This window comes from Dendrobates tinctorius, unplaced genomic scaffold (genome assembly GCF_039654945.1).
Source record: "Dendrobates tinctorius isolate UK_male_01 unplaced genomic scaffold, ASM3965494v1 ptg000030l, whole genome shotgun sequence".
In the NCBI taxonomy this organism is placed as follows: domain Eukaryota; kingdom Metazoa; phylum Chordata; class Amphibia; order Anura; family Dendrobatidae; genus Dendrobates; species Dendrobates tinctorius.
This window is the reverse complement of record NW_027361698.1, coordinates 10,391,488-10,403,707: the sequence shown is the minus strand read 5'-3', so window position 1 is coordinate 10,403,707 and position 12,220 is coordinate 10,391,488. Positions and strand designations below refer to the sequence as shown.

Here is a 12,220-nt window from a genome sequence, read left to right as displayed (position 1 = left end):
TTTGTCATCAATTTTTGTGGAATGTCCAGTTCTAGGTAATGTCCCTGTTGTACCAAATTTAAGCCACTTCTTCATTGTCTACATTATAGTGTTCCATGGCATGTCTAAACTAGTAGTATAGATTTTACCCCTGACTTTCATACAGAAATAAAGGTCAGGAGTAACATCCTGTCACTTTATACCTGATGAAGGAGTCCAATCTACTCAGAAATATGTAGTATCAATGAAGCCTTACTCTTTACCTCCTTTGAATCTCTCATATTCCTGGCAGCGCTCACAAAGTTTGCATTTTTTCCATATCTTCAGTTCCGATGCTCACAGGTCCAGGAATCATTTGACGTAACTGGAGATACACGGAGAGCCATCCATATGCTACACAGTGTTGTGCCTGCTTTGCACAACTTGTCTACATGAGTCATTCAGCATACACTTACCGAATTACCGGTTTGTTGTATCTACACTAGGAGTTTTTTTCTTTCTTATAGCTAAACCTAATATGAGGTTAATCAGAATCATTTTTAATCCGAGGTGGGCCACGTGAGATTATGTGACTGTTTAGGCCCAAACCAACCAGACAAACTTAATTCTACTCATTATTAAAAAACATAATAGGACACACTGGCGCTCGCAGACTGTATGAGGGCTGAAGCTGCTTGTAGTTTGACACGCTCTGTGTGCATACCTGTCTGAGTCCTGTGCATGCACTATATATATGAATATCAAATAACTACCGCACTGCAGTCACTGACAAGTGACACCACTGTGAATACGGCACTTACTCGAGTAGATGAGTGTGGCATTCCTCCCAGCGTCAGATACCAGTGCAACCCTAGTGAAGCGGGTGGTGTGCAGTGGGAGGGAGGTTAGCGGGGCGTGTGGTAGTGGTGACACCACCAGCCCTGTGTGACGGGCTTTTAGATAGGCAAAAAAAGGTGTTTCGAAGGACATGGTCCTTCTTCCTCATAATTATTGTCTTATATTAATTTTATAACCTAATATTGAGCAGAATTAAGTATGTTTACTCGCTGTTACTGTTAATATATGTTACAATACGGCTTATTGTAACATGCATTTTTACGTGTAGCAGCTAATCAAAACCATATAATTTACTACTAAGTTTATAAATCATATTCTTCTGTTATACAGCCCTTGTACCGTGATCAACCGCTCCCAACAAAATATGATGCTCCCACAGTCCCCACACAGCTCTCCATATTGTATGATGTCCCAACATAGCCCCTAAAGTAGAATGTGGTTTCCTCAAACAATATGGTGTGCTAAAATGCCCTGACGTCACCAGCCTCGCTCACCACCTGGGACAGAAGTGATTGGAGACTAAATACAGCTTTGATGCCTCCGTTAAAACAAGCTCTTTTCACTAACCTGACTATTTAGAATCATGAGGCACTGGTCAAAGTGGTGATTCTCCATAATAGAATGGCAGTAGAGTTGGGCTAATGGATGCTCACTCCTAGAATACATGAAAAAATATATATTATTATTGACTGTACACATTCATTTTATCTTACAAAACATAGGAATAAGGGTATATAAAATACAAATTTGGAGGTTTACTTTGAAATGCCAGTCACAGTTTCCATCTAATATCAAAGCTAACAAACAGACATTGGATAGTTACACGGTAGTGGGCTCTAAAAAGATCTAAGTCCATTGAGTACAATATTAAATGGTAACCTGTCATTAGATTCATGTTGTCAAAACCATGGTCAACATGAATCAGAAGCTTATTTCTCTGAAATGCTGCAGTATTTCAGAGAAAGACAGACCAGACTTTGAGTCAGAAAATCTAAATGGGGACCATATGGAGAGATTATTCTGGGGCGACCCTCGGATTCTCCCAGGACCACACCTGGTGACTGACAGGAATCTCTCACATGCTATTGTACAGCTAGGCTCTCATTCATACTGCCCATGATTCAGGCAGCATGAATTAAGTGACAGATTCCCAATGGATAGATGCTATTGCACAGGTGCAGCCGCCGGCGCCATTTTATTTGTAAAAAAAAAAATAATTTTCTTACACAAAACTATATGTGTAAATTAAACGAATTATGCATATTAAAAAAAAAATAATTTTCTTACACAAAACTATATGTGTAAATTAAACGAATTATGCATATTAAAAAAAAAAATAATTTTCTTACACAAAACTATATGTGTAAATTAAACGAATTATGCATATTAACCTTGTATCATGCGACAGCACAAATGCTGCTGTTAGCGCCTGCCTGCTGAATGTTTTTTTTAAAACCCATACTATATTCAGTCTGTAAAATAGAACTCAAAAGTGAAAATACAGATTAAACAACAACCACAAGACGCATTTCATCAACCAAGGTATCATTTTAATCAGTTTAATGGTGCCAACCTAAGAGTGTCTGTAGTTTACTCAGGATAATTCTGCTGACTGGTTTCCTTTAAAAAGTTCACATTTGGTAGATTTGCTGTGTAATTTCAGTACTGCAAATATATAGCAATTTCAAATACAAGAAGAAGAGGTTTTCAATCCCATACTCATGTAGCGGAAAAAATACATAGAACTCAGCATTGAAAAGCCACCGATTTTCACCAAGTGTTTTACCCTCTGTAAGAAATTTGTAGTCAATTCTGCATTTAACAACATGTTTCCAAAAGTTACAGAAATATCGCTGTAACTGCTCCTATATGGGTCATCACTTTTAAACACATCAAATCTGCCTGGTTCTGCAGTGATACATTGTTTGCCTAGATATAACTGCATTAAAAGAGAAATTTGTTAATTATGAGTCGAGCAAAATTAGGTGACAAATCCCATAGAAGATGTAATACCACCTTGCTCCACAAGTGGCAAAACATAGGACTTGGTTATAATAATAATTATTTTATTTTTATAGCGCCAACATATTCTGCAGCACTTTACATTTTAGAGGGGACTTCTACAGAAAATAGACATTACAGCATAACAATAATCACATAGATCAAAACAGATACCAAGAGGAATGAGGGCCCTGCTCGCAAGCTTACAATCTATGAGGAAAAGGGGAGACACGGAAGGTAGATGGTAACAATTGGTTTTGGTGTTCTGAGCATCCAAAGTGTAAAAATCGGGTGTTCATGTAAGGCTGCATGAACCGGTTATCAGCTTAAGTATGTAACAATACAGACACAGAGGGCTATTAAATGCATAAAGCATGTGAGAACATGATGCAAGGAACCTGGTTATGGTAAAAGATTTTGAATGAGCAACACAGGCATAGTTAGGTTAATGAGTTGAGGCGATAGGCCAGTCTGATCAAATGCGTTTTTAGGGCACACTTAAAACTGTGGGGATTAATCGTATTAACCTGGGTAGTGCATTCCAACGAATTGGCGCAGCATGTCAAAATTCTTGGAGACGGGAATGGGAGGTTCTGATTATTGAGGATGTTAACCTCAGGTCATTGGCAGAACGGAGGGCACGGGTAGGGTGGTAGACTGAGACGAGGGAGGAGATGTAGGGTTGTCCTGAGCCATGGAGTGTTTTGTGGGTGAGGGTAATAAGTTTGTATTGGATTCTGGAGTGGATGGGTAACCAGTGTAATGACTGGCACAAGGTAGAGGCATCGGTGTAACGGTTAGTAAGAAATATGATTCTGGCTGCAGCATTCAAGACAGATTGGAGAGGGGAGAGTTTAGTAAGAGGGAGACCGATTAGTAGAGAGTTACAATAGTCCAGACGAGAATGAATAAGAGAAAGAGTTTTTGCAGAGTCGAAAGTAAGAAAGGGTCAAATTCTAGAAATGTTTTTGATGTGCAGATAACAAGATCGAGCCAGTGATCAGATGTGGGGGGTGAATGGTTATTGTAAATTACTCTTCAGACTTCCCATTATTAAGACTCATTTGTTTCAATATATGTATCTATTGCAATTACTCGATCTTGTCCTCTCTAGTTATCTCTAGTAATCACTAATCTGCACTTTATAATAATGTGGTCAGTTTCACAAGCTCAAACTGGTGAAATATCCTTCTTAAACCTGCACGTTGCATATTTTGTTCCATAACCACTGAAGAATGCCTAAAAATTAAGTGTTGCTATAACCAATTACTTAATGACACATTTATAATAGTTGTGAAACTTTCCAATCACACATAGTTAGGATTTTCAGTTTTAAAAGGAATAAATTTATGGACTTTTGTGCTCTGCTTGACAAATTACCACATCAGAGTTGTATTGATGGATTAACCATTTAATTCCCAATGCGTTTCGAAGTATGTCAACCCCTGAAGAAGAAGTGCTGTATACTTCGAAACGCGTTGGAAAGTAAATGGTTAATCCATTAATACAACTCTGATGTGGTAATTTGTCAAGCAGCGCACAAAAGTCCATAAATTTATTCCTTTTAAAACTGATGTTTTGGCGGTCACGGAGTGGACCTTTGGACGTGCAGCAAGCTGACCTTTGATCTTACGTGCCTGAATCTCTCCTGCAAAGGGTGAGTATAATTGCCTGATTTTCTCTCGAGGTTTTACCCGGATAAGACCCTATTGCGCTCTCTTTTCCTACAGCTTATATCTATAGTTAGGATTTTATTATACTGTACTTTTATACAAAATGTCTTTTACGCTCAATTTTCTATCTGCCAACCAATAATATAGCATGTTACTTTTTTATGAAATTGTAATAACAAAGGCAAGTCTGTTACATAATGTACAGCTACAGAGTATGTGACCTGCTCAAGCATTGACAGATGTCTGGAGAAGTTTAGCTTGCTCACTTTCAAACTACATGGGTTATAACTTTTTATTCAACTCTAAGGCACAATTATATGCTTTGTCATTATTTTGTTTTGGTTGCAATAAACTTGGTAATTTAAACCTCATGCGCTTACCTAAAGGGAATCTGTCAGCAGGTTTTTGCTACATCATCTGAGAGCAGCCTGATGTAGGCAAAGAGAAGCTGAACCCAAAGATGTATCACTGAGATTATGGAGTGCAGTCGTCACACAATCAGACTTTTTAGATTTAGCAATGAAGCGGAGATGAAAAGCTGTGCCCACCCACACCAGGCTCCATATATACAATGTTCATAGACAGTGAGCTGCTTATCACAGGAGGGGGCGTGTTAGGCCAGGGCTCACATGGCTAGTCACAACAATGATAAGCTAATGGTGTTAAAACAAACAAAACCTCAGGTTCACAAGAGAGGCATCACTGAAATCTGTTTTTTAACCCCATACTTCATGCTGTCTTCAGCTTACATAGCAAAAACCTCCTGAAAGATTACCTTTAAAAAGAGATTTCAGGTGGAATTTATTGGTCCAAATTAAAAGAGAAAAGTCATGTTGAACCAAAGAAAATGCGTGAATTCAGAAATATGATTTACATGCGTTTTAGAAATTATCATTTTGCACTCAATCCATTAAGCAAACCTATAAAGTACAATAAGAATAAACTTTGCAGTGTGAAAGAACAATCGAGATACTTCAAGATTAATGTGTAAATACAATCTGAAGATTAGATTTACTGCATACCTAAAGGAAACCCCTCACTTTGGAAATGCATTCTAACCGGCAGGACATTGTAGGACAGTAGAAAAATATATACAGTATATTTTTGTGTAAAGATTCAGTATAAGCAACCATTTGTATTCATTTATCCTAAGCCGAGAATGAGCAGAAGTTATTATTTAATCTCTGCTCATTCTGGGTTTCTGCGTTTAGTGGGCAGTCTTCTGTGTATACATCTGTAGTAAATCATTGAGTGAGGCCACACACCAAAGCCCCAAAGGGGCAATGGTTTAAATAAAAAATTACTACTTACAGTATACGCAATCTTCCACAAAAATATATTTCAAATAACTTAGCTAATTTTGCTGTAAAAAAACGATGCCTACAGTTTGGACCACCCTTTTTAAACATGACAGAATTCCTTCAAAGGTTTTACTTGGACAGGAGCAGGATCTACACCTTTTACCTAAATACATGGCTGCATTTGTCTTTGAAAGTTGATACTGGCAAAACTATTGTATGGGACTGTGACTGGGTATGCGACAGAGCAGGAAGAGACACCAGGCCGACAAACAATTCAACGAGATTTATTGAAATGGAACTGGGGCAGCACAAATGACGATAATACTGCAGTGTCCGTAATGAATCTACACAAAGGGAGCCGATACGGGGGTGCCACCTGGTTATCCGACGCCAGGGAAATATAGAAATAGTCCTTGGATGAGTTCAATGGATCCAGCAGATGAGGGATACAATATAATGGAGATGCCTTTCATCAGCTTTAAAAGACAAATGCAGCCATGTAATTAGTTTATACATGACGATCCTGCGGTTGAGATCGATTTAACAAATGTGCTGAGGACATGATTTTGTGGCACTTACTATTATAGTAGTATTACAAGTTCACTTTCTGTTAGGTGTCGGGTTCCTGCAGCAGTTCAACAGGAATCCAGAGCCTCATATTCTGCGGTCTCCCATTGTCTTTTGACCGCAGAGGAGATTGCTTAGCAATCCCGGCTTCCTAGACGCTCTGCCCAGACATGCTCTGTGGTGCTGGCTATTGCTGTCACCTTTGGGTCAACAATGGCAATGCAGGCTGCTCAGCAGCAAATCGCTCCAGAGGCTAAGTCCTTCTGTCGCTCCACTGAGCATGCTCACGAGACAATCTCCCATTGGAGATCGGGAGCCACATGTCAAGGTCCTTCTCCTGGTCTGATTGGTCCATCTCAGGGATCTGGAAGCTTCCGGAAGGTCCTGGCTATAAAAGGTTCGCATGGCCACTCGGCCATGCGCTAGTATAGTCTCTAGTTGCTACTGTGTGAATGGTGATGGATGCATGATCCTGCGAATGACTCATTAAGATCCCCTCCCTCTGATATTATGAGTGTGTATATGGACTTAGCTATAGAGTCAGCGCCAGCCAGTGGCAAGCTACAAGCCACTACAGCATCCTCCACAGTGCTAGCATCCGACAGTGCGCCTGCTTCCGGGCATTGTTGACTAGCGGCAGTGTCTGTCGCCGCGCTGCACTCTGCAGCTCGTCTTGGCATCCACAGTTGCGACGCCGCACGCACGATAGGTCAAGACGGATGCAGACCCTCTGCCTAGGGCCCAGCTCCTGAGACCATATACCGTGCGTGCACTTCTCTGAGACCTGTGACGCTAACAGGCTCAGCCTTTGTGTTTTTCACTTAATGCATCTCTGTGAGTAAACAGAGATCGCTCAGCGCACCTGGGTGACGTTCAACCCGCGTGCGTAATACCGCCATATTGTACGTCCGCCATTAGCTAGCAGCAGTGTTAATACCTTCTGCATGGTGGACCCCGGGCGGCGAACGCACTTTACGCTATTTTATATTTAGTGCGTTCCGCCGTCCCTAACACTTTCTTTCTCTTATAAGTGCAGTCTTCCGCACAGACTTCACAGATTTACTGCCTTCATAATTGCTGCTGGTGGTCCAGCATGGAAAAAACACAATACGCCCAGTATTAGGAAGGAAAAAAAATATGTGATGTTTATATTTGATGCTCGATTAAAAATCCATAGTGGAGGACAATAGACAAATGAGTACAGCTTATAAGTTTGGAGCGCTAGTCATGCTCCTATTCGTAGCCCATATTCCAACACAGAAAAGGAACCTAATATACGTATGTTAACAAGGCACAATTAAGCCAAAAAACACACCCGTTACTGTTGTGAGTTCATTTTCCCTTTCGTCACTGAGGTCTGGTGAACTCCCTATTCTGGTAAAGGAAGGTAATGAGCCTGATTATCAGGCACCTGAGCCTAATGATGATGACTGGCTGAGTGGAGTCACGGACTGGATATAAGGCTGCCGACGCCCTTCTGCCCTGCGGGTGATTTCTCTGTGGCCTTCTAGGAGACCAGTCTGATTCCTGCTCCTCTAAAGCTAAGTTTTCTGCTTTGCCTGTTAGCATTTGTGTTTTTTTTTTGTTTGCCTTGCTTTTCTGGATTCTGCCATTCCCTGCTGGGGTGAGCTGAATCTCCTTTTGCCTGTTGCTCTGTCTTCAGAATATTCCGGAGTACTGACATAGCCTTTTTGAAGCCTAGCGTCTTCAGGGCCTTTTTCACTGTCAGTTTGTTGGCTCTTATTTTTATAGGGTTTTTCACGGATTGCAGACAGCAGCCTTCCTGTCCTTTCCTATCTAGTTAGCTTGGGCCCCGTCTTTGCTCAGTCTATCTTTCTGTCTGTGTTAGTGTTCTTTCTTCTTGCTTCACCGTCATTATATGTTGGGGGCTGCCTTTTGCTTTGGGGTCTGCTCTGGGGCAGTTTAGATTTCCCTTTCTGTCTTTAGGCTATATAGTCCTCCGGCTGTGATCGAGGGGTCTAGGGCATCGTAGGAACCCCCCACGGCTACTGCTAGTTGTGTTGATAGGTTCAGGGGTCTGCAATCCGATAGCTGCCAACCTCTCTGGTTTTCTGGACTTAGCTAGCATTTCTGTTTTTGCCTCCTACAGTGACTCATCATAACACGTTACCTATAAAACCTCCAAAAGAACAAACACAGGTCATGTTCAATAGCAAGGCATCATTTCTATCCGCAAGCTTAAAACTAAGAGGACATCAGCGCTGAATGGTAAAATAGAGTGTCACAATTTAATAGGGACTTTCTAATTTCTCTGCTTCGCAGTTGTTTCTTAACCACTTCAATGCATACGTGCAAAAAGTCTTGGTTCCCCCCACTGTGAATACAATGTCTTTCAGCTTTTGAGATATTATGCTGTTTACCATAAGGAGCAAGAGACCAGACCTGTCCATTAGTCTCACTAATTGAAAAACACTTCACATAGGAAAGCTGTTTATACTTGGACAGGTCTTACCGCATCCTCTTTCACCAGCAGCCATTTTGTGGACTGGAGGGCTCAACAGCCTGTGAAGAAGGCCACAGTAAAGAAAAAAAAAGGAGGTGAATCTAATAGTAATAGTTATGTTATTAATTGACATGTGAGAACTGAAAGTCTGAGCAGCCTCTGAAGAAGGCCACACTAAGGCTAGTTTCACATTAGCGTTTACGGCCACAGCGTCGGGCTGCGCGCGGCCGCCGCTAAGCCCCGCCCCTGCCACGCCTCCACCGGTAGCTCCGCCTACGGATGCATGACTCTGCATGCGTCCCCTATCTTTAGCACTGGGGGCGCAGGCCGTGCGCAGTGTGCATTTGGCGGCGCATGCGTCCTTTTGATGCTGCACCGAGCGCACCAAATTGCAACCTGTTGCGTTTGGCACTGGTCGGCGCAGCGTCAAAAGGACGCATGCGCCGCCAAACGCATACTGCGCACGGCCTGCGACCCCAGTGCTAAAGATAGGGGACGCAGGACGCATGCAGCGTCATGCGTCCGTAGGCGGAGCTACCGGTGGAGGCGTGGCAGGGGACGGGGCTTAGCGGCGGCCGTGCGCAGCCCGACGCTGTGGCCGTAAACGCTAATGTGAAACTAGCTTAAGGAAAAAAGGAGGTAAAACTCTAATAGTAATAGTTATATTATTATTAATTGCCAAGTAAATCAGAAACCTTTATTAAGCAGCAAGAAATGGACCTCTGATATAGGGCAGCCTACCTAAACGGAGTCCGCACAGAGACTGCATTCACAAAGCTGCAACCGTCACACGTAAAGGATTAGTAATAATCATTATCAGAATAAAAATGGTAAGCTTTGCCCTCACCTTTGTATAAATGAGTTGTTAACGCCTCTGTGATCCAAGTCATGGCTTAATGTGGCAATCATCAAGGACAAAATCTCCAGGTCACTGAGCTTATTCTACAGGAAGAAATACAAGTATAGAATGGCATTAACAGCAGCTTTTGGAGTAATACTTTCTTTTATGGCTTTAGTTTTAGGATGGTTTAATGAAAGTACCCTAAACCAGATAATAATAAATATTTTTTCTAACATCTATTTATTTTCTGCTTGCAGAAAAACAGGAATGAAGCAGCACTCAAAAATCTGTGCAGTAATAATATACCTTACTGTCTTTAACATAGATTTAGTAGGATTCTACACCTCTCCATAAAGTACTGTGATACCTTCTTGTGTGGTTTATTTTCTGTCCATACATTTTTTATCTATGCTCAGCACATGACTATGGAGCGGACATGTTGCCTGAGTGGTTTACATTTGTTTGCATTCAAAGATATGCTTTGCATCAGCTTCATGGATAATAGACAAGCGATGTTTCTTAGCTTCTATGGGTGAATGTTTTGGGCATGCTCTGTGATCTATGCAGAGGTTATTGTACAGGATGGGGAGCAGGTGAGCTGTGACCATCTACTGCAGGTACAGTGATCCTGTAGTATTTATATAAGGGTGTTACTTTATATTGAAATCCTGACTGTGATGACGATCAGATAACTAATGGAAAGTGGTTTCTACACAACAAGAAGTGTCTGACTCAATGGCTAAAGTAGAAACTGCAAGACTTCAGGATGTTCAATATACATAATGAAATGGAAAATTAATTAAACAAATGAACAAAGATCCTTAAAAATATGCTCAATATCAAAACTTGCTTTTGAGCCATGTGCCATTTTTCTGATGGCAGAGTCCCTTTAATCATGAAAAAAAAGATTTTATTTTGCAAATCATTAGACAGTGTGCTTCCGGCTTGTTTGTCTGTTTCCTAGTGTTTGGAGACAATCAGGAGAACTGAAAGTGCAGCTGGATGCAAAGTATTAAAATATAGTTGAGACCCACCATTTCAATAAAAGATTATTGAAAATTATTCCATTTTTATAAGTAAAGTGTTTACCCAGATGTGACAGAATATTTGTCACATTGAATAATTCCTATGTTTATGTGCTAATATAAAACAAAAAAAAAGTTGTATTTACAATTGTTTTCTCCTAATAGCATGATTTAATACTTCTCACAGGATTGGTAATAAAGGATAGATTGTTAAGGAGGTCCAAACACTTTTAATCCATCAAATGCTAGAACAAAGTCCCTTGTCCATCACGCAATAAATCATATCACATACATTTTGGTGTCCTGTTGAACTGTTACAAAAAATGTTAGTTTGGAACAAATAAGTCTAAGGGTACGTTCACACAGAGTTTTCTAACATGTATTTTAAATCAAATCTGCTTAAAGATCCACGTCAAAATCCCTTTCAAGTTCTTTGTGAGTTTTTCCAAGGTTTCGAAAGTCTTGCCGCTGAAATAAAAAGTTACCTGTCACATCTTTGATGTGGATTTATAAAAAAATCTGCCCCACACTTGACACTGTCAGGTCTAAAGGCTACAAAAAGCTGTGAAAAACACCCCAAAACAATTAAAAGCATCTTCAAAATCTATGTGAGATCTGAAAACTTTTCGGAATAATAGGCCGGGGTCACACTTGCGAATGTGATGCGAGAAACTCGCGCATCAATACCCGGCACTCGGGACCAGAGTGTGCGGCTACATGTATTTCTATGCAGGTGCACACTCCGGTCCTGCCGGGTATTGATGCGAGAGACTCGTGCGAGTTTCTCTCATCACACTCGCAAGAGTGACCCTGGCCATAATGAGAGGATTCGTAAAGCTGATTTTTTTTGTGGAAAACCAAGTTAGATATTTACACCACAAAAAACTCTGTGTGAACATACCCATGTCTGAACAATTCTAAAGTGAAGAGGTCACAGATGCTTTTCCAATTAGGGTACGCTCACACGCGAGACATTTGGGATAATTATGCTAATGGCACTCAGAGTGTCATCTGAGTGTGATCCAATTCACCCGTATGAGAGAATCGCAGAACAGGTGCGGAGGAGACGGATAACTTCATTTCTCCATCTTCTCTGTGAACGTACATCGGATTGCACTCGGATGACAGCCAAGCACAGTATGATGTTTTACACGCACCTATAGACTTGCACGGTTGTGCGAGATCCGAATTCCGGAGGCAGTTACAGCGTGCTGCAATTGTTTTTCCATTGGCATGAGAAATTAATCAGATCAGCGCTGCTCCATAGTATAATAATAATAATAAATTTTATTTTTTATAGCGCCGACATATTCCGCAGCACTTTACATTTCAGAGGGGATTTGTACAGACAATAGACATTACAGCATAACAATAATCACATACAGTAGATTATAACAAATACCAAGAGGAGTGAGGGCCCTGCTCGCAAGCTTACAGTCTATGAGGAAAGAGGTAGACACGAAAGGTGGGTGGTAACAGTTGCCCTGATTGTATGGACCAGCCATAATGTTAGGTGTGTAACAGTACAGACA

The 12,220-nt window shown here is 41.0% G+C and overlaps 1 protein-coding gene across 5 annotated transcripts in view; it reads right to left on the bottom strand.

Moving 5' to 3' along the window:
* Nucleotides 1–12,220, bottom strand: part of PDE5A (phosphodiesterase 5A) — a 461,491-nt gene that overhangs the window by 60,768 nt on the left and 388,503 nt on the right. For all 5 annotated transcript variants that reach the window (XM_073571847.1, XM_073571848.1, XM_073571845.1 and 2 more), the window contains 2 exons: nucleotides 9,670–9,764; nucleotides 1,384–1,471 (listed from right to left, as the gene is read on the bottom strand). In XM_073571847.1, coding sequence (XP_073427948.1) covers nucleotides 1,384–1,471; nucleotides 9,670–9,764 — 183 coding nt within the window. The remainder of the gene's footprint in view (nucleotides 1–1,383; nucleotides 1,472–9,669; nucleotides 9,765–12,220) is intronic.